At 38.5% G+C, this 26,588-nt stretch overlaps 9 protein-coding genes across 9 annotated transcripts; 3 read left to right on the top strand and 6 right to left on the bottom strand.

The window, feature by feature from the left end:
- Positions 1 to 1,420: 1,420 nt before the first annotated feature.
- Positions 1,421 to 2,050, bottom strand: BATDEDRAFT_22961 (uncharacterized protein; the record flags this gene model as incomplete). The annotated part of the gene is made up of 1 exon (XM_006676613.1): positions 1,421 to 2,050. One exon carries the CDS (start codon positions 2,048 to 2,050, stop codon positions 1,421 to 1,423), a length of 630 nt encoding a protein of 209 aa, XP_006676676.1.
- A 3,043-nt stretch (positions 2,051 to 5,093) lies between these two features.
- On the bottom strand, positions 5,094 to 5,807 carry BATDEDRAFT_22960 (uncharacterized protein; the record flags this gene model as incomplete). Its single annotated transcript, XM_006676612.1, has 3 exons — positions 5,094 to 5,428; positions 5,503 to 5,547; positions 5,729 to 5,807. 3 exons carry the CDS (start codon positions 5,805 to 5,807, stop codon positions 5,094 to 5,096), a joined length of 459 nt encoding a protein of 152 aa, XP_006676675.1.
- Positions 5,808 to 6,514: 707 nt separating this feature from the next.
- BATDEDRAFT_86431 (uncharacterized protein) lies at positions 6,515 to 8,939 on the top strand (the record flags this gene model as incomplete). The annotated part of the gene is made up of 6 exons (XM_006676995.1): positions 6,515 to 6,920; positions 7,023 to 7,270; positions 7,354 to 7,455; positions 7,584 to 7,787; positions 7,890 to 8,027; positions 8,100 to 8,939. The coding sequence occupies 6 exons, from the start codon at positions 6,515 to 6,517 to the stop codon at positions 8,937 to 8,939; spliced, it is 1,938 nt and encodes a 645-aa protein (XP_006677058.1).
- A 151-nt stretch (positions 8,940 to 9,090) lies between these two features.
- BATDEDRAFT_34439 (uncharacterized protein) lies at positions 9,091 to 12,670 on the bottom strand. Its single transcript, XM_006676739.1, has 4 exons — positions 12,169 to 12,670; positions 11,944 to 12,060; positions 11,820 to 11,858; positions 9,091 to 11,715 (listed from the first exon to the last, which is right to left on the bottom strand). The coding sequence occupies exons 1-4, from the start codon at positions 12,656 to 12,658 to the stop codon at positions 9,110 to 9,112; spliced, it is 3,252 nt and encodes a 1,083-aa protein (XP_006676802.1). The 5' UTR covers positions 12,659 to 12,670; the 3' UTR covers positions 9,091 to 9,109.
- An 859-nt stretch (positions 12,671 to 13,529) lies between these two features.
- BATDEDRAFT_9641 (uncharacterized protein) lies at positions 13,530 to 14,375 on the bottom strand (the record flags this gene model as incomplete). Its single annotated transcript, XM_006676472.1, has 5 exons — positions 13,530 to 13,595; positions 13,677 to 13,819; positions 13,906 to 13,981; positions 14,060 to 14,153; positions 14,242 to 14,375. 5 exons carry the CDS (start codon positions 14,373 to 14,375, stop codon positions 13,530 to 13,532), a joined length of 513 nt encoding a protein of 170 aa, XP_006676535.1.
- Positions 14,376 to 14,818: 443 nt separating this feature from the next.
- BATDEDRAFT_22956 (glucosaminyl-phosphotidylinositol O-acyltransferase) lies at positions 14,819 to 16,408 on the top strand (the record flags this gene model as incomplete). The annotated part of the gene is made up of 6 exons (XM_006676611.1): positions 14,819 to 15,085; positions 15,173 to 15,346; positions 15,436 to 15,568; positions 15,650 to 15,751; positions 15,841 to 16,016; positions 16,100 to 16,408. The coding sequence occupies 6 exons, from the start codon at positions 14,819 to 14,821 to the stop codon at positions 16,406 to 16,408; spliced, it is 1,161 nt and encodes a 386-aa protein (XP_006676674.1).
- Positions 16,409 to 16,647: 239 nt separating this feature from the next.
- Positions 16,648 to 18,348, bottom strand: BATDEDRAFT_18818 (uncharacterized protein). Its single transcript, XM_006676505.1, has 6 exons — positions 18,153 to 18,348; positions 17,662 to 17,784; positions 17,384 to 17,564; positions 17,121 to 17,295; positions 16,956 to 17,042; positions 16,648 to 16,871 (listed from the first exon to the last, which is right to left on the bottom strand). The coding sequence occupies exons 1-6, from the start codon at positions 18,295 to 18,297 to the stop codon at positions 16,719 to 16,721; spliced, it is 864 nt and encodes a 287-aa protein (XP_006676568.1). The 5' UTR covers positions 18,298 to 18,348; the 3' UTR covers positions 16,648 to 16,718.
- A 765-nt stretch (positions 18,349 to 19,113) lies between these two features.
- Positions 19,114 to 22,817, top strand: BATDEDRAFT_9561 (DNA-dependent ATPase RAD26; the record flags this gene model as incomplete). The annotated part of the gene is made up of 12 exons (XM_006676463.1): positions 19,114 to 19,330; positions 19,430 to 19,806; positions 19,868 to 20,089; positions 20,176 to 20,536; positions 20,627 to 20,772; positions 20,857 to 20,952; positions 21,026 to 21,247; positions 21,330 to 21,467; positions 21,563 to 21,710; positions 21,780 to 21,931; positions 22,074 to 22,520; positions 22,608 to 22,817. Coding segments are annotated over 12 exons (2,736 nt in total), but the record flags the coding sequence as incomplete, so codon positions are not given.
- A 1,026-nt stretch (positions 22,818 to 23,843) lies between these two features.
- Positions 23,844 to 26,157, bottom strand: BATDEDRAFT_34436 (uncharacterized protein). Its single transcript, XM_006676738.1, has 3 exons — positions 26,141 to 26,157; positions 25,421 to 26,062; positions 23,844 to 25,356 (listed from the first exon to the last, which is right to left on the bottom strand). Exons 2-3 carry the CDS (start codon positions 26,040 to 26,042, stop codon positions 24,107 to 24,109), a joined length of 1,872 nt encoding a protein of 623 aa, XP_006676801.1. The 5' UTR covers positions 26,043 to 26,062; positions 26,141 to 26,157; the 3' UTR covers positions 23,844 to 24,106.
- Between the last annotated feature and the right edge of the window lie 431 nt (positions 26,158 to 26,588).

Raw genomic sequence — 26,588 nt, 5'->3', positions numbered from 1 at the left:
TAACATCTACGGCCATACACACAAGAAAATACCGGATCCCGTTCGATCTCCGAAGTCAAGCTTGTGATGGCTCAGTCAGTACTGTGGTGGGGGACCACACGGGAATACTGAGTGCTGTAGTTTTTGCTAAATTAACAATCTGATCTCGTTTTGGATGTTTTGGATCAAATCTCAGCTTGAATCTTTATGATGGTTGTGTTGCAACTGGAAAGCAATGCCAACTGTGCAATATGGTATATTTCTGCAAGTACCACGACGATCCACACTTTGTTAGTATGTTTGATCATATTGCACCAATCAACCAGTATACGATCACTGAATACACCACACGTTGATATTTACCACTGCAAGTATATATTGATGATAGTCACATTGATACAGTCAACACCAACATGTTAGCCATGTTAACCTGTTGCATGCATAGGGTCACTCGCAAGATTATTTGACTATCAATGTCAATGACGTGTCGGACATACTATCCAATGGTTTCAATATACATAGTTTGTAGTTGGACACGATCGGTATTCGTATACACATGTTGTAGTTGTATGCATTGCACTTGCCGAGTTGTGCATTTGTGCATTTGTGCATTTGTTTGATGCAACTGTTGATATTGATTGGGACGACGATTGACGATCGATGTTTCCGGTTGTGGTTGTAGTGTATGCTATATCATCAGATGTCATGTTATGTGATCATACTGCATACATTACACTAGACAGCTGACTACATGCAAATGATTGATACTGATCATTGCAAGTATACAACAATGTGACAAATGACTGTCAAATCAAACATGGCTGATATGTTGAATTATGGACAGATTTGTTGTATATACTGAATGTGGATATGGATGTGAATACAAAACATCGGTTGATACATATCGTATCATTCAAGACCAAAACAATGTAATGTGATGTTCAATGTCAGTTTGTAGCATGTCAATGGAATATGTGCAAATATTAAACATGGGTTTGTGGATACTGTCAGATTGTCAAGTTGTCAAAACCAGCCGAATCAGCCGAATCATTTGAATCAAATAGTCCAGTGATACCAATGAGTCAGTGTCAAATGTAATGGGTTGATTGGTGACCCTAAATGGCAATATACACAATTGCATGGATCCAGAAATGACGCCGCAATGGTTAATACAATGCATGGTAGTTGATTGGTGCAATATGATCAAACTATTAGTATAATACACATGGTTTGGCAATAAAAGGTGTTTATTGAATGAGTGACATTAGATGCATGACAAGTGACAAGTAAACCACCATGTAATACACGCTGCATTACAACATATTCTAGATGAAACTGTTGAAAGTCCACTGAGCTGGAACAATGTGATGAGTTTGGTTGAAAACTTTGCTGCTGAGCACCAGAATCTTATGGAGATTGCACCATACTCGGATTATAGTAATCATTTTGATAAGCGATCGTAGAAAGAATAAAAGCATTTCAAAAAATTCTGATTTTTATACAGGCCTTTCGGTCCCACATTAGTCATCTGTCCAGTCGTATCATATTCCACAAGGTGGTGATAAAGCGTCAATTGTAATTTATCCTCTTTGGTAATATTTCGTGAATGCTTTTTAATGAGCAATTTCAACCTTTGTTTGAGCTTTTTGAGATTGATGGTTTGATCTTTAATCTCGAGTTTAACGTCTAAGATCACCAACCCCCGACTGCAATTCGCCAGAGATTTAATTCTTCGCCTCAACTTCCTCAGCGCTTTCCTTTGACTTTTAATCTCTGCTGTTTTCTTGTTGATTTCTTTTTTTATTTGTTTAGTCATATGCATATTTGATGCAAATAACTGAATCATTGCTACTCCATCCAGCGTAATTGGATGACAATACGATTCATATAGATTATATGGGCTAGGATCTTCTGAGTAGTCTGGTTCACCAGTTGCAATTGAAGTTTCACTAGGAGCAGCTATGTTGGAAGTAGATTCAATGCTTGTAGTCGAACTGGGATCAACTGGATTGGCAATCGTGACTGAGCAGACAGCAAGGATCGATGACAGTACGGTGATTGACAGTTTCATTGTATTGGTTTGGCTGAGTAAATTGTAATGATTGTCATTCAACACATTGATTTATATTGTATTTATATCCATTAGAGTATATAATACTAAAAGCGTATTCCTTAAATGGCCGTTCCAAAAAGCTTGTGCTGTCAAAATTCGTGGTGATTTATTGCTAACAATGCCAAAGTATTTTAAAAAGATCTCCCTTTATGCAATGGCTCGTTGTTGGAGTTGAGGGCGTAGTATCAGGCTTAGTGATTCATCCATGATATGCTGTGTAGCCGCATCATAATGCGGCAAATCTACTGTAGTCAACACATGTCGGTACATAAGCATTGTTATTCATACACTATTATTATGCAGACACATTTACTAAAAGTGCAGTAGTATGTTTAATCATATTGCACCAATCTGCTGGTATACGATCACTGGATACATCAGCATGTGCATATTCATCATATTGTTTGGCAGCTTTAAACTATTTATATTACTATTTTACGTGGATTTTATTTAAAATAAACTTGGATGCTAAACCACAAGGTTATCTCATGCAAGTAAGCCATACGAGTGTATTTTGGCAGTATACAAGTTTGTTGATCAACTCCTGTATGGCTGTACCAATGTTACCAGATACAGATCTGGGCTATCACTGGTCGTTACCATCAAAAACTCGACTGATCGAACAGCCATGTATACACATTGTTGTCAGTTACATTGAGTGTTTGTCCAAATAGGTCAATTCAGATGGGTTGCATATAACTGACTAATCCAGCATTCATACATTGTCAAACAACCGTAATGCACAATACCACCAAGTGTGCAATCACACTCGCACTGATCAGTCGTTGCACAGTATACATCGGTCAATGTCCAACATATGTGTGTATGCAACTAAATTGCAGTCCATGACACATCCACACGATCCAACATGACAAATCATGTACCATGAGTCCAAGGTTGATCAAAAACATGATCATGGTAAACACAGCATGTTGTTGCATATCAGAGTCGATATATCGAGTGACAGTTGCACACTGGTTGATGGTGCACAGCGTATCAGTCACAATACATGCACGGTATTGCATTGCAGTCATTGGATGACAGTCATTTGCAATGTGATAGCGATCGACATACATCAGCATGGTGTGATGTGACCATAATCATGGTGGAATGTGTTGGAGTTGACATTGTGAGTTGACAATCGATACACCATGCACATGACTGGAACGTATATATTCGAGTGTGGTTTGGTTGGTGTCAGGTTGATCATGCAATCGCATCGGTGCAACGAATGAGCGAACTGATGGTGATCTGAACCCATTTCAACAACAAGGAGTTGACAGTTGTGGATTTGCTGTATCCAATATGTGTAGCACACCGTTGTTGACTGTTGACTGTGTATGCAGGTCAAGTTACCACCAACCACCAACCAGATCCAGTGCATACATGATCATTACTAGAATGACTGCCAACATATTCGTGTCTGAAAGTTGATTGTGAGTTGGTGGTTTGCAAGAACCGGACACAACCAACATGCTATTGGATACAGCAACCTGATTATAGTCCAGTCACATGGTGTGATAGTGGTTCGTGCAATACAACATCCAGATATTTGTAGTGTTGAACACGACGAATCTGTTGTTCGTGTAGCATCATATCAACTGGTAATTTGGAATCAAAGTGTTGTAACCACGGAAACTGAGTATGTTGCATTTGACTACACCAAAGCTTATTTGACATTGTTCCATCCATCGTGCAAGTACATCAGATGCCAACTGGAGTGATTGATCAGAGTCGGCAAATATCACGATATTGTGGACATACATGAATCCTCACATTGATGGTGATTTACACGATACTCATGCAATGACAATCGGTTGATATCATCATGTATGTCGTTGATGAACATGTTGAACAGTAATTTGACAGTGGATATCACTACCGGACTCCATGTTCAATTGGAAATGGGTTAGAAACCAATGATCCAGTCTGAGCACAAGCTGATGAGCATGTGTACAGCGCTGTTAACAAGACCAGTGTGCGTAGTATCAATCACATATGCTGTAGTTACCATATCAAGGCATCAACCATGACAGTGTCGAATGCATTTTAAATGTCAATCAACACAACAATAATATTGAGCTGCACGCACTGTCATCGTTGAACAATATCGATTAGTGTTCAAAGTTGTCTAGATTGTTGTTTTATTTGAAAAGGCAATCCTGGTCAAAAATCTTGGGATGGAATAGGAATGGTTGGTAACTTTCCATGCCAAATTCATACTTGATATACATGACTTGAATGATCAAACACTAGACATGACTTTGGTTTACACATTGTAACAAATGGCTTACAGTGTAAATATTAAAACATGACGGTTGTTTTTAGGCTGTTACATTTCTCAACTCTCTTATCTACTCTAGTTAAAGCATAATAGTTGCGACAACTCTTGGTTTGAGTAATATCTGTGATAGCATTCCAGTTTTTACTGTGAGAATATAAATCCCATTTTGGATACACTTGCAGCAACATTCATGTAAATGGCACACTAAATAGGGATACCAAAGTACAATAAACAGTGTCATGGCATGGTTGTTGTCAGTGTATTGAACAATGTTGTGTCATGAACAGGTAGATAAAGCTCAATAGGATGACTATGTCAAGTGAGGATAATCTGTTTACAACTATAGTCTGTATTATGGTGGACGTTATGTTTGAAAGGATTGAGAATGTCGATCTGTAGCAAGTACAACAAATATCCAAGATTGTGCAGCCCAAAGCAAGATGCAAACCAACAATACAAATGGTTTATTGTAAATGCAACACATGGTTATGAATATATACAGATGGTGTAGTTGAGAAGACATGGGGATCTAGCTCAAATGGTAGAGCGCTCGCTTAGCATGCGAGAGGCACTGGGATCAATGCCCAGGTTCTCCACTTTTGCGTTTTTTATTTTTATACATCAACTCGTTTTTGATCCATCATCCTCAAAAAACATACGATATATTTAAACCCCAAACTTTATTCAAAATCTAAAATGCACAATAGTTTGTAGAATTTACATGCGTACTTTGAATAGCAACACCATATATGCTATCAGTCGATACGCAACAGCCAACACACATCCAACAACAATATAAAGCACAAATTTGTTGCTTTCAAATGCCATAGTATCTGTACTTCCACTGAGAAGCTTTAAAACGTCAGACCCCGTGTGATACATGCATGTCCCAGTCAGAATTTCCTGTTGCGTGCAAGTGTAAATCACATTGGATTGAAATTCATTGATAGCCATCAATCGTGTAAGGTACGGAATGGGTGAAATGCGATTCAAGCGATCAAGAACCAGCGGCATATTGGATGAAAGCATACCCGACATAACAACAAACACACCTAAATAGGATCAAAAAGTAGACGAGTATGAATTAATCGTGTTGTTGAATGCAAGAATTGAGTATTCAATATACCTAGAACGGAATTCGTCAACGACACGGAAAATCCAACATGATTGACTATTTTGGTTGGGAATAACAATGATTGAATATTTATTGTGCTTTCCTATTACAATTTGTTCAACGCTCAAACCCATTCTTTATTACTCTCAAGTCATTTTCTCCAGAGTTCAGCAATGTGAAATATGGAGTAGTGTAATGTAGCTCCAATCTGTGTGCGTTTGTTGAACGGTTGGTAGACCATATCTGATCAAACAGTTATTTTGTGGAATAGAATATCGTTTGGGATAATATGCGTGTTTAAAAATGCTGTATGTCATGATTTAGAAAGTCTTGACATACTACGATCTTGACAGCACCTTGATTAGTCTGAAAATACACCAATCATCATATGATGCACACAGTACATTATAGTTTCAAACTGTTTTATTTAAACTTTGCACGTTTGTCTTTGTTTGCGTAGCCATACATTGTACAATCGCCAAACTCGTTCATTACAATCCAGTGATTGAGTATGCTGTTTAGATACTGGTAATAAAACCTGGACATATTCATTATTGCCAATATGCCCGTCATTTAAAAGTGTTGGTTTTTGCGCATAATACTGCTTTCAAGATCCTTGACATTGTTGGCCGAGACATTGCGCTTGGTAAAGATCCAAAGTGCGCTCGCAATGCCTCGTTGTTCAAGTGTTGATGGCTACAGGGTTTCCAAGCCATCAATCAATGATTCAGTGTTTGTTTAATGATGATATAGTATAGATTGGACACAAGTAGAAACCCATACGTAAAAGGGCATGTTTTGAATGCTAAAACTACCAAAAACTATTTCTAAACAATGACTTCAAGAACAATATTGTCCAGTAAATTTGGCACTAATTAAACCTGAGACTTGTCATGTATTTCGAGTTTCTTTTCTAGTATTCCATTTTACGTGAATACGGCAGTGATCAGGTCGCGACCATATTTTACTCAACTGTCAAAGTAGATTTAAACTTGGAAATATGAATAATAACCCTAATGACGATATGGATGCATTTTTTTCTAGCAGGCCATCAAGTCATATAGATGATATACAACCAATTAAAAACGAGCCCAATTCTTCAATTTTACCATCAACTCGCCCAAAGTCGCCTCGATGCATTCAAAGAAATATAACTGACCTCACATCAGAGACACATAAAGAAGCAAAGTCCGTTAATACCAAAAACTATACTGCTGATGTATTAGATAATACATCAGCAAAACCACCAACTCTCATGGCATATCGCCCTACAACATCTAGTCATATTGATACGAGTCCAACTGAAGAGTCGCAGGAAACCAATAAACACGAGAGTTCAACTCAAAAGCAGCATGTTCTGCAACCCAGTATTACTTTCAAATCATGCATCAACAAAACTCCGCCTCTCCATAGAAAACAAAAGTTTGGTAGTAGGTTTATTTGCCGAGTTGCTAATGCATCAATTCAAAATATATGCACGAATAGCAATATATCATTCGTGGTTAAATATTTAGACTAATCAAACCATTTAGAGAGCAGTGAAACGCCAAAAGAGTCACAGGGTGCGCAATTCAGATTAGCAAGATCTACTCAATCTAGCAAACAAGAAATACCGATTCAAATAGACAACTTGTCCAAAAAACCTGTAAAGAAGCACAAGTTGGATTTTGCTCATACTGCTAGCGAATCACTTAGTGAGATGACTCGATTAATGCAAATAATTGATGAACAAAAAGTATTCATTAGTCAACTTCGCGCAGAACAACGTACTCTAAACATTGTAAAGATTGATATACTGGAATTCTTGCACTGTTGTATTTTAAATGTGTCTGCTAGCTAAGCAAGGTTTGTGTATAAATATAGGTAAACTTGAGACAAGAAAAAGCAATACAAAAGTCGGATAGAGATCGTGGTGATATGCCCAGAGTCATCCATGCAATGAATGAGGAGCTTCGTGTTGCAAAGGTGAGTAGTCTGTGATTAGTGTATTGCTTAAAAATAGATACTGCAGTAAAAAACATGTTATTGATTACAAGTTATAAATTGTTTGCTTTAACTATAAATCCTTGTAAATTTGAAACTCTTGGTTCAAGATTGAAAAAAGTCGTCATATGGATAAAATATCACATCTGCAGAAAAAAACACAGCATCAAGCACAAGAGATACATCGACTACAGAACAAATGCAATGTACTACACGATCAAATCTTGATTGGAAAGACAATGGACATTCTCACTTTACAAAAGCAATTGGAGCAACATCAAGCTATAATTGAAAAATCCAAAGAGATGAATTTGGTTTGTAAAAATATTCAAATATAAACTTTATGTTTTGGGTCTTGGATATTTCAAAAATAATAATGACCAACTTGCATCGTGTTTTTGTTTAATGATTACTAGATACTAGAAAGACAGGTTAGGCAATTGGAAGGCGAGCGCGACAGGGAAGTTGCATTTACTAAATCAAGTGTAAGTAAACTAATGACTGAGCTCAATCAAGCACATTCTGAAATCACAGGTTTGAAACAGAAACGTCACGTAAGTAGTATGTTTTGATTTATCTAGTATGTTCAAATTTTCCAACACTGCAATTAATATCCATTAATCAAGGATCTTGATCGACAATCAATGGCAATGTCGAATCGGAGTCCTTCACGACCCAGCCCAACTTTGTACGTTGATGATTCTTGTAAGTTCGAATCAATTCGTCATCATCCATCAAAAACAGCAGCATCCTCAAGAAATCATGGTCATTTTGAACACTCCCGCGGCACACCACTTCCACAGCTGTCCAATCATGTGGCTCTATGCGAGCCGGTAGCACCAAAGTCTTTTTCTCATAAAAAGTCACTACGTACAACAAGATCGCTATTACTGCCACTTGCAAAAGAGTCAGAGTGCAAGTATATTGTTCCCCAAACTTTACAAGTATCTGTAAATCATACAGAGAGCTCCAATCTTTTGGGTCCAAATAGTGACATCTATAAGCCTAGTTTAAAAACTCAAGCTACTAACCAAGTAGACAATTTTTCTGAACCAGCTCAGCACATTGTTTCCATTTCTCAAAACACCATTCACAAACCTGCAGTGCTTACCAAATCACAGATGGGTGTAAAGCAACCAACACAGTTGATTAGTATTAGCAATGCTGAAACGCTGATTGGAGCCACTTCTCAAAACTTACAAATCGCTCAAACACCAACGATCGATTCTCCAAATACTCGACAAACTTCATCCTTGCAAGAGAAAAAGACGACAGACAAATTCGTATCATCAAATGCGTACAATTATGATATTCCATCCATTCCCACCTCACCTAACACAAACTTGCAAAAACTACCCAAAACAATGCATAGCCAGACCACGACTCACCTTGAAAAGACAGATTTAAATTCTGAAGCTATTTATGTGGCAGAAACACTTTCAAATTACTCTGATGATTTTTCTTGATGAATATTATTAAATCAATAGGCTATGAATGGTCAAAAGTCAGCTTTTAGATATGATTGTTTGAAATGATAGTATATTGATCAAAGCAATGTTTTAAGCAATGATCAAACTCAAAATTGATGAAACAGTATGCTGAATTCAAAACTATTTTATAATAAAATTTTAATATTTTATTCAAGATTACTACAAACATGATTTTTATCCGCACTTTCTTCTGGAATTTCTACTACAGCTTTCAAATCTTTAGTTAAAGGCAAAATGTTGGAATCTGCCAAGGCTCGATTTTCAAAACCCGTGTTCACTTGTCTATTGTTGCGATTAGTGACATATGCGTCATACTCCAACTGTATCTTTGCTGCTCTAATGGATTCCTCAGATGGTTGTCGACTCCGAGCAGTTTTTTCCAAACCTCGAGTAATCAAAGTTTTTGCTATACCTTGCTTTTCTGAAAAGGAGAGTATCTCATCTGGAACTTGATCTTGTCCTTCGCTGATTTCAAAATACTCTGATGTAGCTACTGGCAGCGCGTTGATACGTGCATGCATTGTGTTTTTGGCTGGAATAGCCTCGTATAATTCAGATGTATGAGCTTGAGCTGGTTGATTTTCATTTGTAGTCTGCTGATCAACAACAAGTTGCTCCAAATCAGCTACTTTGCTAATGCTAGACAAATGCTTTTCAATAGGCTGCTCTGGTTCAATCCCTAATTCGGAGTGCTGGGGAAAAGTATGCTGATCATCATGTGCATTGTGCTCAAAATGTGTCAGTGTGCTGCCGTGGTTGTTTTGTGTTGAAATATCTTCATGTGCCGTATTACCATGCATATTTAAATCAAGATGCTCACTTGAAGGATTGCCATGATTGTTAATCGTTGCGATTTTGCAAATATGATTCGATTCGGTTGCAATGGGATCAAATGTTTTGTAGTCAGTTTTCATGCATTCCTCTTTCGTTTTAGGACCAAATGTAATCATGGGCCGAAGGTAATCCATCTCATATATATCAGTTGCAATCTGGCACACGTTTTCCGATTCATTGTGATTGGTAGATTGTTTATCCAATTCAACATCCTGTTCCAAGACATGCATTTTTTGCTTGTTAAATGAAGACTCAAGTTGTGCAATATCATCTCTGTGATAGGCACCTCCAAGTTGAACATGCCTGGTAGAATCTGCGGTAGCGGCTCTTGGCACAATATCACTAGACTCTACTTTATTGTGCTCCGAATGACCTCGTAATGAAGACCGTTTTGGAACTGCAGTTTTGGCTCTTTTTACTGCAATACTAATGTGATCTAAATCGAGATTATAAAAACTTGGATCAAACCGTTGCTTGGTATCTGTATGCACACCAATTGAACGCAGGTATCCAGTAGTCGTGTCATTATCCAAACTGATTTGACTACAGTTGTCAATGCTGCTATCTATACTGCTACTATTTGAAAAGTCGTCCAGCTTATTTGACACGTGCATCTGCAATCGGCGCATGGATATCATTTCTTTAAACAGCCGCTCTTTTTCTTTGATTTCTTTGGCAAGCCGACGTTCCATTTCCAACACTTTTTCTTCAAGCATCATTTTTTCGGATTTAATATCTTTGGATTTGTTCCTCAATTGTGACACCTCATTGGCATAGTGCGTGGCTTCCTGCGTTGAGAGCGCTCGTTTCTTTTTGACGTGCGCCATGGTTAAATCGCGAATTTCATGAATAAGCCGCTGATTCTCCATTTCCAATGCTGCGTACTTATCTCGTTCGTTTTCCAAACTTTTTTGAAATTGATGTCGCAAGTGAATATTGGCCTCGAGTGAAGTTGGTACAATGGATGTTACTTTGGGATATATTTTTGATTTTTCTTGCTCCCTCAACACTCGTTTTTGAAGAACAGAGATTTTAGAATGCAACTCGGCAATTTCACGGTCATGATCAGCACACTCGAGTTGTTTTTCTGCATGAGACTTATCTAGGGTTTGAGAGAGGTCATCGTTGGAAACAATCAAATGTGTGACATTTACTGGTACAGTTTTCGAATCCGCGTGTGTGCATTCCTTTTGCTTGTGATGAGCTTTTAATAGCTCAAGTTTCTGAGAAAATGATTCCATGGCTTCTATGGATTTGGAAAGTAATTGAATGGTATGTTCAGACTGCCGAGGGTCACGAGCTTGCAATATGGGCAAATGACTTTTTCGAGACGATGCGTGCGATTTTAAATGATTTGCAGTGATTTGATCAATATTTTCAGTTTTTCCAGGAGATAGTGGTAATGAAATGGTCACTGACTTGAAAGTATGTTCTGATTTTGGAGCGCTGATTTTGGAGTGGTTAATTTGAGGTTTTGAAGTATGGACAGCGATTGGAATGGACTGACTGATTTTTTGCACAGTTTTGTCGTGCTCAATCATAGCATGGTCGGAATGCATTGATGATTGGGCATTGATATTTGTGGGGTTTTCTTGAACTGCTGTATCTGAAGCAGGGTTGAGATTTATTTCACAATCAACATTACTAGGCAAATGTAGTATTGTTGAGCTGTGAAGCTTTGAATTGCTAGTAGTTGCGTGCTGATCTACTGCCGACAGTTTGCTTTGTAGTTCTGGTATATCTGCTTGTGCACTTTTTGCAGGTGAGATAACCTTGGGCTGTTTGTGTTCCAAATTCAACTTTGTTGTATTTGTGCGACTGGCAGTTATCTCTTGCTCCGGACTAGATTTGATTTGATTTGGTCCTTGTTTTGTTTGATTCTCATTGTATTTCACCGTACTGGACTTGGCATGTTTATCTTTAAAAAGAGTAAATGATTTTAATCAATAAATGTCTGATATTTTTCAAACTTGACATTGCTTCAAAAATAGGTAATACTTGTTAGAATGCAAACCAACTTACTTTTGTTTGGGAATAGAGTTTTTGATTGAGACTGTGTAGCTATAAAAATTTGTGTACAATATTTTCATGGACATTACTTTTACAAAAAATATTCAGTATCAATGGGAATTCAAGCTAGACATACCTGGCATCGCTGCCTTTGTTTCATTTACAAGGCGCGACTGTGATGGGTGTGACTTTGGAAGTGCAGACTTGGCTCGGCGATTTGTTGATTGCTGCAGAGTCGAGATTTTGACATGGTCTGGTCATATTTTAAAAAACAATGTGATATAAAACACCATTGTGATGATTGTTAACATCAAACTAAATACTGAGCTGCACAATATATAAAACTGTCAAAACCCCTTACTTGGAGGAGGCTCTTTTCGCTCACGCTCGTTATTGAGTTCTGATAAAGTCACTTTGGTTTGGTTGTCATTATGCAAATCGCCTTTTTGTCCAGCATTACCATCCTCGCTTGTTAAATTAATAGGGCTTTTTTCAGCATCTTTTAAACTATCTTTAGTCGCGCTAGAATGCAGATGTGTATAGTTTGTAGTATCTTGATGGTCTAAATCAGCACCCTGATGTAGTGAACTGCCCGTATTGGATTTTGACGACTCTTTTTGTAACGCAGTAGTATTGGTTACCTTTGTATCTGGCATGCTACTGTTTTTTATGGCGGTGTTGGCTACAATATGCTTCAAGGATTTCTTGACTGTCTGAGTGGTATGTGTAGTTCGAGGGATTGCCTTTGATGTGATTGATTTCTTTTGTGGATACGAAGCTATTGCAGTTACTTTTGCTCTTGTGATTGGAGCAATGGCATTTGTAGATGATTGACTATCTGCTATTTCCATTTTAGTCTGTCTTGTCAAATGTGAGTGAAGCTTTTTTTGAAAAGTTTGCTCCAAATGCTGTTTTTTGAAAAAGCTTTACAATTAGAATAAATCGAGCTGTCAATGCAAATTAAGTAGGCTTTGTGCTGCTTTATAGTACTTGTATTATCACAGTCGAGTGGTTTTGTCTATTGACTTTCAAATTCATCATCTCAGATATACTACAGCCGCATTCACGTAAATATAATATTTTGTACTCATCTTGCAGATTGCCTCAATTTTGCTCAATAGTAGACAATGGCTGAATATGCGTTACACTTTCCTATTAGGATTTGACTTTTTCAATAGATACTCTCCATTATTTAATAAGCAATGTTCGTCAAATAATACAAATTACAGTTTTGAACTGAAATTCCCTTTTTGCAGTCATACATTGTACAATAATCAGACTCATCCACTGCAGTCCAGATATTGGGTTTGATTGTTTTAATTAAACTTTGGACAACCCCGTACCATAAAGTCACCGATACGTTTGTACTTTAATTCAAAAAAACCAAAGATTGCACTTCTCCGAAATAAATCTTGTCTCCATGCTAATTACAGTATTTACTTGTGATACTCGGTTTGAAGAATACAGTGTTTTCCAGTAAATTGGTATCAAACGTGAAATTGGCTGTTTATTACACCAACACTCTTATCTAGTGTTCCGTTTTACGTGAATACGGCGATAAAGCATCGTCATTGCAGTGCAATCAAACCAGTATTTTACTGCGATTAATTTACAGCTGCATTGCTCAGGGTCTGAAATTGATAGAATTTCCGATTCATTAGGCCCGACTGATTGAAATTCAATTAATCCAAGTTTACTAATTTCATTTGCAAAATAAATAAATCAAGCTTTTTGAGATTCAATAGAAAGTAAATGTGCTACAGTATTGGAATCAAATACTTCAATAAACTAAAACAAGGCGTTAGTATAAAAACATATCCAATCAACTCGATAGTAACGGAAATTTGTGTAAATGTATTCGAAATCTACCTCTTGATCGGCAATATGTGTCTTGGTGCCTGCAAAGCGCCGGTATTCGTCAAATATGGATGCCATAGACCACTTTTGAAGCTTCCTTAAACATCCAATCAGACATCCTACTCGGTGTTTACCCTTGTTGCAATGTAGGAGAACTATAAAGTAAATGTGGCGGTTAGTATAGGGCCAATCTTTAACAGATACGATACTGAAAACAGACAATCAGTTTATTGGATTATACTTGGTTGGTTTTTCTCATCGAGTACTTTTAAAAGCGCATCTGCAATATCCTTTTGCTCAATCTCGCCAAATGGTTCCTATTCATAGTATGAGATCATAAGTTTATATACTCTACAGATGAACGAGTAAGCTTTTAACGAGGAATCAGCCCTTACTTTGTTGCCAGCAATTCTCATGTGGAACACACAAACGTTGTTTATCCTCCAAAAATCCAAAGTTTCTTGTGTATAATCATCTTCACATATGTACCTGGATCAATAAAATATACTAAACATTTAGATCCAGCGCCAGATAAAGTCGATAAAACTGGATCCAAGAGCCAAAAAGATAATTTTACATGACAGACTTGAGTCCTAGCTTTAGCAAGAATGGAAAGTTTTTTTTGTTTGGGTATCCAGATCGATAAATATTTGGTTCTACCATTGCGAAATTGAGGGGTGGAACCAGGACCTTGTCACCCGTTGCAGCCATATCATCAGTTGCTACGAGTTGGTTTGGGTTGAAGTGCAGCTTGACCAACACTACAGAACCAAACGTGACATCACCTGACACTATTTTACTTTTTAACTGTCGCCAAACTGCGAATTGAATTCGTGTTTGGACGGCTGTTGCTGGTGATTTTACATGATAGTTCAAGACGACGCAGCAAAAGAAGCCAAACAGCAGCATGTGCAAGGCCACAACGGAACAACTGTTTTAGAAATTCAGACTGTGCTGCTTGTTTGTCTAGTAAGCAGCTATATATTGATCCCAGTATATTCCATTCAATGACTTCGTGTTCACCCAAATCTCTAAACCTACAGTCGTCCTATCTGCTATGGAGAACCATGCAGCTCGCCAATATAAATCCAAATCCAAAAAACTCTCTAAAAACATTCCTATTTGAGTTTTCAGTGTTGATTATTCCAGTCATAATGTCCATCACAATTACCGAATGGACTTTGACTATACTTGCAGCACAGATTGCTGCAGTTTTGGGATTTATCGCACTAGCACTAGTAAACCCACTGAAAGGATCGGCTGCAAAGAAACAAACAAAAACAGCCGTGTCAGGCTATGTTCCATCATCAGTGGCATTTAGGGCTTTTTTGCAAATGCTAACAGTCACTGCAATTCTAGCTGTGGATTTCAGTGTATTTCCGAGACGGTTCGCCAAAACAGAAATGTATGGCACTTCATTGGTAAGTGCTTATTGGCGATTTCGTATATTTCTATGAATATAGCAATGCTTTAAAGGTATATCACTGATATTGTATTGATTGGATCAGATGGATATTGGAACAGGTGCATTCATCTTTTCAAGTGGCTTAGTATCTGGACCAAGAATCAATCAAAAAAACGTAAGCTTTATAGCAAAAGTCATCAAGACATCCCAGATTGTCATTTTTCCTGTTCTTTTTGGCGTACTTCGAATCGCATTTGTCAAATCTGTAAACTATCAGGTATCATTTGCTTGATTTTAATCATCGTTTTGGATTTTGATACGCTTTAAGCTAATATAGAAAGTTTGAATGTAATTTCTATTTCCTAGGAACATGTGAGCGAATATGGAGTGCATTGGAACTTTTTTTTTACTTTGGCATGTGTTTCCTTACTTGCCACTCTCCATGGAACTCTATTTTCTCGAGTCAGCTATGCATTTACTGCAGTCATTATTATTATTGGTATGTGAATTTAATCAGCAAAATATTCAAGTTTGTAATGCTAAGTATTTTTAACATCAAGATTTGTACCATGTTCAACAGGATACGAGATTGCACTTGCAAGAGGTCTTGAACAGTATATTATAAGTGCTCCTAGGGTCGATATAATCAGCATGAATCGCGAAGGAATTTGTAGCATGGCAGGTAAATCAAAGAGTGTTTGTATTCGTTGCAGTGTCATAAGCTATTTGCTCACTTACGTCAACACTATTCTTGTTGCCATGCTATACTAGGGTATTACTGCATTTTTTTAATATCTGCAGAAATTGGAGCACGTATTCTTCCTAAAGTGCAGCCGTTCAATATGGGAATGATTCGTTTTAAAGTTTTGACAGCAACAGTAGGCATGTCATTTTTATTGTATCTGGTGTGCACACTCCATCTTGATCTTCAAGTTTCGCGTCGTTTAGTGAGTTTCTAGCAGCCTTTAATCACATGCATAAATATCAAGTATCTGATAATGTGTCCATGTATCTACCCTTTTTTACCTAGGCAAATGCTTCATATGTTTTTTGGGTCACGGCTGTGTGTACGTCCTTGCTTGCAGGGCTTTTTGTAGTCGATCATACTCTATCACGTATATTTAAAAACTCTGCAGAACAGCTCAAAGATAGCCCAGTTTTATTCCAAAGTCTCAATCGCTATCAGTTGGTGGCATTCATTGTTGCCAACATTCTCACTGGCTTATTGAATCTATCCATTAACACGTTACAAGTGTCTAATGTGTATGCAATGGGAATTCTTTTTGTGTATGCATCTATTGTCTCGTCTTCAGTTGTTTTGTTGAACACTTGGAAATGAATTCAGTTGTGTAGATAACTTGCTACTGTATTCAATAGCTTTCAATATAAAGTGTTGCTTTAAAGAGGCAGTTTGATTAATTTGGAATCAGCCTGTATTTTATTTGATCTGCATGTAATATTACTAAAATGATACATACTACGACAACTGTCAGAATACTAAGGGATAGTACATGATCATTATTTGCAAGAAACAAAGGTACTCAGTTTGGACAATCAAAAAGAATCAGATCCACAATTAACAGATAATAGCCATAATTCATTAACGTTGGGCACTTGAAATGCAAAAATTTACATTCAGATGCAATATTTCAAGTAAAATCAACTTCGTCTTGCTCCAGAGTTTTCTTGACACGAAGCAAAAGCGAAATCTTCCATTCATCGAGTTTAGAAAGTCGATCGAATCCTGCAATATGCGCTTGGAATTCTTCTACATCACCATCGTCGAGAGCTTTAAGCAGATCCTAAATAAAAATGGATTGTTAGACAGAAATAGAAACCATGAAATTACATCTGGTTGAGTATGCAAACAGTTCAAATAAACTAACTTCTAAAAGTTTGCATTCTCTTGTCTCGGCAAAAGAAGCGTCAAGCCCTTTGTATCTGTCAAAAGTAGAGTGTGTTCGCACAGAATCCTGTAAAAATGTTGGCAAGTATGGCATTAACGTATGGGAATATTGACAGTAAGCAGCACTGACATACAAGTGTTATACCCCAATGCAAATGGTGCAGATCCCGGCCTTGAACAAGTATTCACGCACTGACCACTTGGTCAGGTTATTGTCAAGGCTTTTACTGGCCACACGCTCAAACAAGTCAATTGCCTTGTCGTATTGTTCTAATGTAGCTGAAAAGAGCGCAACCTTGAGCATACATGCATTTGCTTGTCTATATAAACCAAATTACATGATCAACAATCTTGTAGGGTGATCCCAAATATTATATACTCGACATCAATCAGTGCAAAATAACTCACGCAGTTGAATCTTCACCAGAATACCATTCACCAGCCTGCTCATATGCAGTCATTGCCTTTTCCATATCTGCAAGATCCGTTTCGTAAATCTCTGCAATCTGTTTCTGATTGCTTGCAGCAGCAGAGAATCTGCCTTTTTGAGAAAGAAGTCGAACAGCAATTTCAAGAGCATTCACAGCATCTGTGTTGTATACAAATTGTAATGTGTTGGAATGATGGCTTGCGGACAAGCATGGCATATCGTCAATCTTTTATAATAAAAAAGTAGAGCAGCATACCTCGAGGACTTTCTTTTTTAAAACTTTTGGCAGCTTCCAAATATGCATTTGTTGCATCGTCTCGTTCACCCATTTTATCCAGAGTAAAAGCCTTTTGCATAAATGCATCACCAGATTGCTTCCCTACAGATTAAAATTGCAGTTAACAAGTGTTGAATGTTGGAAAAATAAACCATGGTGTACAAGCCCATGCAGTCAGTCAAGTCATGAATAGATAAGCACATCTCGAGATGAGTTGGCACTTATTGATTGCATCAAATGTATCCTGTATATCAAGATATCAAATCACTCTTAAAAATTCCTTGGAATATTAAAATCCAATACAAATTGACATGACAGTATTGGATGCTTATTTCACTAGTGACAGACAGCCCGACATGGTTGCAGTGTCAGATATGAAGCACATTGCCAATCCAACTGAGCCTAAAAGGTAGGATTTGCAAATAAAAAATAGATAAATCGATGGTCTTGTGTCAGGCAATAACCTTTACATTTCTTTGCAAGTTTGAAGGCTACCCCGGCACGACCATACAGGTCGGCAGCCTCCTCCAGTTTAGGGCCACCAAATCCAAAAAGACCTTTGGATTGAAGCTTTTTGTCTGCCTCTGCTAATAAAGAATTCCCGTCGCTACTCATTTTCAAGCTGCAGTAGTGATACGACTTGTCAATTGAAAGAAATGCAAACTGTTGATCCTGATGCAAGTCCAAGTAATAAAAACACGCTCGCATGAAACTCGAGTTTCGGAATTTGGTGTCTGAAATGCAAATATACCGACCAGCCATCAGAATACAGCAACCAGACTCTAAATATACAGCATGCCACATTTTGCCAATTTCTAATCAACTGGTTTACGATCTCTAAAAGTTGTTGGTTTGATAATAGTTTTTTGCAACCACCACTGTTTAAATCTGTCTAGGCTGGTTTGGATTCAATTGCATGGATTCTTTCAGTCATCACTCCAGTGATCCCAGCGATGTAGACAGAGAAAGCGATACATTTTATGGCAATACCGACGACGAGTATAAACCATTCGCTAGTGATGATGATATTAAGACAGATGCTCATTTCGATGGTCACACTGACATACAATATAATGCATCAAAAGACTCTACAGCACTGGCTTATGCCTCTCCAGTCGTACTCGACAATACGCCAAGTGTCCATGACAGCGGTGACAACGAAAAGCTTGATGAGTTATCTTTTGGAGGCGATGATACAAAATTTCTTGTTAGTGTGCAGGATGAACAAGGACTACATCGCTCTGTCATGGAGCAGGCAAGCATCACGTTGCATTTGAAGTCTAAATCCTGGCTTTCAATTGGATTTTAAACTTTGAGTTTAAAAATGCAGTTTGCATTTTTATCTTCATGATCACATTTTAACAAGTAATTGGATCTTGAAACTCATGTTTATAGGCTAATCAGCAGCTAAAAGAAAAGGTTATAAAGGCCGAAAAGGTTCGTCTAGACAAGGTTCTCAAAGCAAAAGGAAGTCTCATTCGTCGGTTGAATACTATGAGATCTCGGCTTGATTCTCCCTGCACTAAAGTATCTGAAAAAGAAGCTATTATCAGCCGCATTAATACTGCCTCCAAGTCTCTCGAGGCTTTGCGTAAGGATGAAAAGTGCATTTTGAAGCGTCTGGATTTCGAAAACAATGGCAATTCAGGTTGGTTGGCTTTGCACAAACCATTGTTGTGAGCTGTATAGCTTTTGTATAATTGAACTTGTTTTGAAAATTCGTATACTTTTGTTTAATACCATGCAGATGAAGCTACGGTTGAAACTGAGCGTGAGCGACTCATCCGAACGGGAAAGATTACTCCATTTTTTCAAACTGATGATTCCCAAGCAATGGATGCTTTAGATATAACCTTTAAACCACAGCAGACTGCTAGTAAAAGTCGGAAATCTATAGATTTTGTACCTAAAGACCAATCTGGCGACGAGTTTTCTGATCACTCTAGCTATAATGACAATGAAGAGGATAAGGATGATTATAAAGACAACAAGAAATCTTTTAAACGAAAAAAATTACATAGAATGGATGCTGATCGTTACAAGGACGATGGCGACGAATTATCATATAGACGACGATTGACAAAATGGGCAATAGAGCGACGGAAAAAAAGAGAAAATCTGTTGGTAGGCAACGTTGACTTTTTAAAATGCATTCTAGATTGTATTTGCTCAACTCTCATTCAAGTTAGGTGACAATGCCGATGAAAAAATGACAGAGCAGCTAGATGACGATGTTGAAAAAGAGATTTTTGAGCCTTCGCTTGTTTATGAGGATGAAGTAATTCACAAAGGTTATTGTGTTCCTGGAGACGTATACCGCCATCTATTCCCATACCAACGAACATGCGTAAAATGGCTATGGGAGCTTTATTGCCAAGAAGTTGGGGGCTTAGTTGGAGATGAAATGGTACTGTTGATATAAATTTGCAAGTTTAATAGGTGCGCATCTTTAACTGTATTGATTGATTCTCAAATATTTAATCTCTGATTTAGGGTCTTGGAAAGACGATCCAAATCATTTCGTTTTTGGCAGGCTTGGGATTTTCAAGGCTTCTCAAAGGTCCTGTTATCATTGTTTGTCCAGCAACAGTTTTGAGACAATGGGTGCAAGAATTTCACAAATGGTGGCCACCATTTCGTGTTGCAATTCTTCATTCTACCGGTAGTGGTTTAGGCTCGGAGGCGCATGATAGAGATTCCGAGTCTACTTACATGAGCGATGAGTCTGAGGAAAACGAGTATTTTTTGGATAAAAAAAGACCAAAGAAAAAAGGGAAACGATCGGATACATTGCACTATCCTATAAAATCAAAATCAAAAGCTCGCGCGCTGGTTGCCAATATTGTAAAAAACGGTGGGGAATTAGTGTATGTTGTTGGGGTACATGTTTCAAGCTCTGACGTATACTAGCTTTAAATGGCGTTTCAACTATTTATTATTCTAGGACACGTACTTGTAACTACATATGCCGCGATTCGAATTCATGCGGATATTTTACTTCCAGTTAAATGGGCATATTGCGTATTGGATGAAGGACACAAAATTCGCAATCCAGATTCAGAAGTAACAATGGCATGCAAGCGTTTCAAGGTTTGCATGTAATGTGTTTTTAGTATCAAGATCTTTTAAAGATTTTGCACTGTTATTTGTGCGAATTTTAACTGTGATGTATAGACTCCGCATAGGATAATCTTGTCGGGAACACCAATTCAAAACAATCTTATAGAGCTGTGGTCCATATATGATTTTGTGTTTCCTGGGCGACTAGGTGTAAGGATTGTGATATTACCAATGGTAGTTTAACACCTATTGTGTTGATCCAACTAATGCTATATAATAATAGACGCTCCCTGTTTTTCAAACCCAATTTGCAACACCAATCAATTTGGGTGGCTATGCCAATGCCAATAACGTTCAAGTTCAGACAGCTTACAAATGTGCATGCATTCTAAGAGATATGATCTCGCCCTACCTGCTACGACGCATGAAATCTGATGTTGCCACTGATTTACCAAAAAAGAGTGAGCAGGTCCTATTCTGTCGATTATCTGATGCTCAGCGACGAGTATGTTTTTGAAGTATAGTGATTACAAAATACACTAGAGCTCATGTTGGTGTAGGCTAATTGACGACTATTTGGATTACAGGAATATGAAAAATTTCTTTCATCAAAGGAACTCAAGGGCATTTTAGAGGGAAAGTTGCGAATTTTGGCAGGAATAGATGTACTGCGAAAAATATGCAACCATCCTGATTTACTCGAGCGCAACAATGCTGATTTTTCAGTAGGTAGTCTTTGTTACTACCACATTTAAGAGTGGTTAGGCTTTGCAAGTACCATATATTCCAACATCAATATTTAAACTATACAATTTCATAGGCCAACTATGGTGCTGTGTCAAGATCTGGCAAAATGATTGTTGTCAAGGCGTTACTTCAAATGTGGAAACGACAAGGCCATCGTGTCTTGCTGTTTTGTCAAACACGACAAATGTTAGACATCCTTGAGCTGTTTATCAAAAATGAAGGTAAGCAATGTAGAGGCTACATACATTTTGAGCTAGAGTGTAAATTATCAACGCTTTATTAATTTCTAGGCTATGCATATCTACGAATGGACGGAAGCACATCTATTCAGCAACGATCAAAGATTGTTGATTGCTATAATGAGGATGAATCGTATTTTGTATTTTTGTTGACCACCAAGGTTGGAGGCCTTGGCATCAATTTAACGAGTGCAAATCGTGTGGTATGGTTTATTGTTTAAAATCATTTATATTTCCAGAGTCATTGTTTAAATTGAGCATACATTTGATTCGGTTATTTCAGATTTGCTATATAGCATACGCGTTTGTATTAACTAATACTTTATATGTTTGGAATAACTTTAGATTATTTTTGATCCAGACTGGAACCCATCGACAGATATGCAAGCTCGTGAACGAGCATGGCGACTGGGACAGAAAAAGAGTGTAACCATTTATCGTCTCATGACTTCTGGCACAATAGAGGAAAAAATATATCATCGTCAAATATTCAAGCAGTTTCTCACCAACAAAATTCTCAAAGATCCTCGTCAACGACGGTTTTTCAAGAGTAACGATCTGCATGATCTGTTTATGCTTGGAAGTAAAGAAGATGACACGACTGAAACGGGTAATTTATTTGAGGGGATGGATGTAGAAGTCCATGCTGGTTCTTCTGGTGCAAATGGTGCACTGAGCAGCCACACTAAACGGACCAAAAAACCACGAAGACCGTATTGTGATACACAAGCAGAGTTGAATACGATTCAAGGTATTGCAAAAGTTGACGAGTATAAGCCAACGCCAGAATCTGTCAATCAAGATTTACAAGATGATAATACTGTCCATTCCAATATGTCTGATCAGGATCTACATAAATCTGGTAGTTTGTCAAAAGAGTCCAATCAAAATTTGACGAATCCTTATAATGATGACGATTCGGGAATATTGCAAGCATTATTTTCCAAGACAGGAGTACACTCTGCACTCAAGCACGATGCGATTATGGAGGCGTCTACGCCAGAAGCGCTCATTGTTGAAAAAGAGGCGACCAAAGTAGCCAATGATGCCATTGCAGCATTAAAAAAGAGTCGACACCGAGTGCGACAGGAAAGAAAAGACGTAGGGACTCCTACTTGGACAGGACGAAGTGGCAGTGCAGGTGGATCCATATCTCGATCGACTTCAAAGCCTTCCAATCAAGTTAATGGAAAACATGTTGAAAGTCATTCCAACCCATTAGCAAAACCGTCTTTTTTGTCTTCATCGTCGTTGCTTGCAGGGTTGCGCAATCGTGCAGCCATCACACAGTTTCCCAGCACAAACTCTGAACAAGGTACTTTTCCTACACTATCCTCATCGGTTGCATCGGCTTCTATTGTTCCGGGATCTGCGTTTGCTGCTGCTGTTTCTACCATTTCAGGATCTACTGCAGAAACCCATCAAGACATTGACCCAGCATCCCAAGCCGGCATGATTTTACAGATACGCGACTGGCTTGTAAATTCAGGCGGAAAAGCTTCTACATCAAGCATAGTTTCGTCATTGAAAGTACGATTGTCAGCAGATACGTTGCCTGTGTTCCGCAAGATGCTGAAAGGTATTGCCTATTTTACTAAAGATGAGCAAGGTGTCGGACTATGGTGCCTCAAAGACGAGTTTAAATGAATGGCTAGATATTCAATATACGTGTATGGATATTGTGTTTAAACTAAAATATCATTCAAGCTTTGCTGATTAAAACTGTAGTGTCGTGAAAACCCAATTTAATTAAAGTCATATTCACATAAAATGGAATTTGTATCTATCCTGCAGTGATGGTCTTGGAATAGATCATGGTTGAATATTTGTTGTTGTTGGAAATGAATGACTTTTGTTGAAGTTCTCACTTTTCTGGTGTCGTGCATTGAGCCATGTCAGACACCAGAGTCGTTTTTTATGGGGGTTCAAGAATGGAATGCGTGTTTGGAGATGTTGCATGCCATTATTTAAAAAGTCTTGAATGTATTGAATAGGAATATGAAGATTTGTTCTGTACTTTTATATAAACATGGGCACAATGATTAGCGAGCTAAAAGAGTTTGTAAAACAATGTTGCTCGGTAAGATTGGCACCCATCCAACAAGACTGTTTATTATGTATTGATAAGCCTTTATTTAGTGTTCCATTTTACGTGAATATGGCTGTAAATTTGAAACTAAAGAGATGGAATGGCAAAGTGGGCAATAAGATAAAATGACTGGTACAGACCAATCCAATAAATGCACTTTTTGTCTAAATACTTTTTAGGTGCTTGTAAAAGTAGACAAAAGTTATAACAAAAGAGTAGTGTCCAGCAACACAAGCTGAAAACAAGAATAAGCTGTATTTTCTGCTAGACAAGCGTCGGACAAGACGATCTAATGGGCCAAACGAGCAATGCGATCCAAGACGATTCGCTGAACAATCATGCCACATTTAAATGCTAAATAGCCGCCTAAGCCAGCAGCAACAAACGCACTTACAAGTTTAAAGACTAACCATGACCATGAATCTCCATCGCCTGCTATGTCTCCATCTAAGATCTGGCTGATTGGCCAAAACAGGTCAAACGAGTGATCTCTCGATGGTCTGTCAAACCCTTTAGTATGAATGCGTGGAAGCAATTGCGTCAGCTCATCAAACTTTTGATCGTAGGAGCCAACACTATGTTCTTTGATAGGTTGAGAGGTTTCACTGGATTCAGACAGGGTTTTTGAAGTAGCAGAAGCCTGTATCCGTGTAGGTAGACGCAAGGAATCCAGAGTCGATGGAGTATCTGCATTGCAAGTGCTTTCAATAGAAATTTCTCGTGAAGCAAATGGGACTAAAATGGGACTATCAGTAATATCACCACTAGCAGACTGCATACTGTGAAGTGATGCTCTACTTGAGGGACGCTCCATGACGACATAGCCGCTGAGTGCAGCATCATTTGTATGCAGCATTATCTCAGCGGCTCTTGAGCCAGAGGTTGTCCGTGCAACTGCTGGATGAACAAGAAGACTGCCATAATTAAAGTCTCTCTTGGTTGTGTAGCTATCTGTAGAAAACAATGGACCATGAACCAGCATTGGTGGAGGAGTAGTCATTCTAATTATATCGCCAACACCCAATCTTAGTGGCATGGGAATAGTTTGGTCCACATCATCGAGACTGGCGATTTTAAAAGACTGAGAGTTGGATGTGCTGGATACACATGGTGCAGGAAGAGGTTCAAAGTCGGGCATAGAACGGAATGCTTCCAAGAATGCAGGATTCATGATGGGAGACTGATGGAGTGCTTGAGCATCTTTTGACTTGTGCTGAGTATGTTGAGGAGATGAAGGTTTACTCTGTGCATTGGGTAATGGCTGCTGTTTGTTGAATGGCTGACCGAATGGTGCAGATATATTCTGATGATAGAGTTGATTGTGCAACGAGGATTGAGGAGATGGAACCACATAACTGCCGAATCCAGAGCCATTGGCGTGGATCAATACAGGCGAGAGAGCATCACCAAAAGCAGAGACCAGTTCAATACTATCAGAATCGGAATTGCTGCATCGACTTGCAGTGCCATCCAAATCGGCATCTGTTCCACTTACACTTGGAGTAACAGGACCTCGTCGCTTCACTTGCACCCACGACCCTATTTGAAATTGAACAGTGAGATTCTATAGTCAAGACCATTAGAAAAGCATAAATAAGCTTACAGTCAAGTGGCATTGGGGGAGTGCAAATACGTTGAATAGAAGGTGCAACAGAAGTCATCTGAGCCTGTTCATGCACACCCACAGACACAGTCTGGTCATGAACATGTGTCTTGGAGTATTGATGATGTTGCATCAATAGTTGCAGTGAAGAAGTGACTGTAGGACGCAACAGCTTCTGCGAGATGCCGATCGACTGTGGTTTGGTTGCTGGAATGGCCACGACTGCGGTTGTGGTGGACGATGGCCAAACACTGTCGATGCCATCCAGTGGCAGTCCTGCAGTCCTGTCCAATCCACCGCCAGGGTCAGACTCGATGGTCGACACCATCCTGACTTCTCTCAGCCATAGACCAGAACCATCAGAACTACGCACAGTGCTGCCTTCTGACAATCCCATGCTAACAGGAGTCACACTGCTGTTGGCAGAGAGTGAGCGCAAGGGAGGAGGTGTTGGTCCGATGGTCTGAGCTGGAGGTTGTGCAAGAGAGAAGGCTGGGGTTGTCAACACCATGTCCGAAGATGCAGCTGTTGAAAGGTCTGTTGATACCAGTTTCATGAGTTCTTGTGTCCAAGTGGTAGAATGGGTTGGCTTGCTTGTACTGCTGTTGATTGAGTTGTTCATTTACAGTTGCAGTATTAATCCTATTCTACACAAGACCAGCAAGGAATCAGTTGTGGCTTGATGATGATTACATGTCTAATAGTCATACAAAACCTTACCAGAATATATGTATATCAAGGCCAAGTAGTAAAAATTATACTAAATCAAAAAGCTTATTTTGGTTTCAACTCGACAAGTTGCTTATAAATCAAGGATTTATTGTTCAGTTTCAGTGGTGCGCTGCCGTTGAATTGTTTTGCTTTCTATTCCAGTCTTGGAAAAGTTTCATTGCATTAGTCAAAGCCTTGATTGCCAATGCATGTGGCTCATGAGTGTCGATGGCTGCCACGTTAAGCATCTTGTTTGAATTCATGCTGTGAATTGTACGTTGAATTCTGTTAAACTGAATCACTCGAGCAATCGACTGCTGAATCGTTTGAAGCGGAGTTTAAACCCTTTACAAACTCGTACCATTCGACTCCAAACTACCACAACATTCTTATACACCCCGCATCGTATCTGAAATAACATTATCCTGCTGCTCTATTAATCAACCCTAGATTTTAT

This window comes from Batrachochytrium dendrobatidis (genome assembly GCF_000203795.2).
Source record: "Batrachochytrium dendrobatidis JAM81 unplaced genomic scaffold BATDEscaffold_2, whole genome shotgun sequence".
Classification (NCBI taxonomy): domain Eukaryota; kingdom Fungi; phylum Chytridiomycota; class Chytridiomycetes; order Rhizophydiales; genus Batrachochytrium; species Batrachochytrium dendrobatidis.
This window is presented reverse-complemented; position numbering and strand designations above follow the sequence as displayed.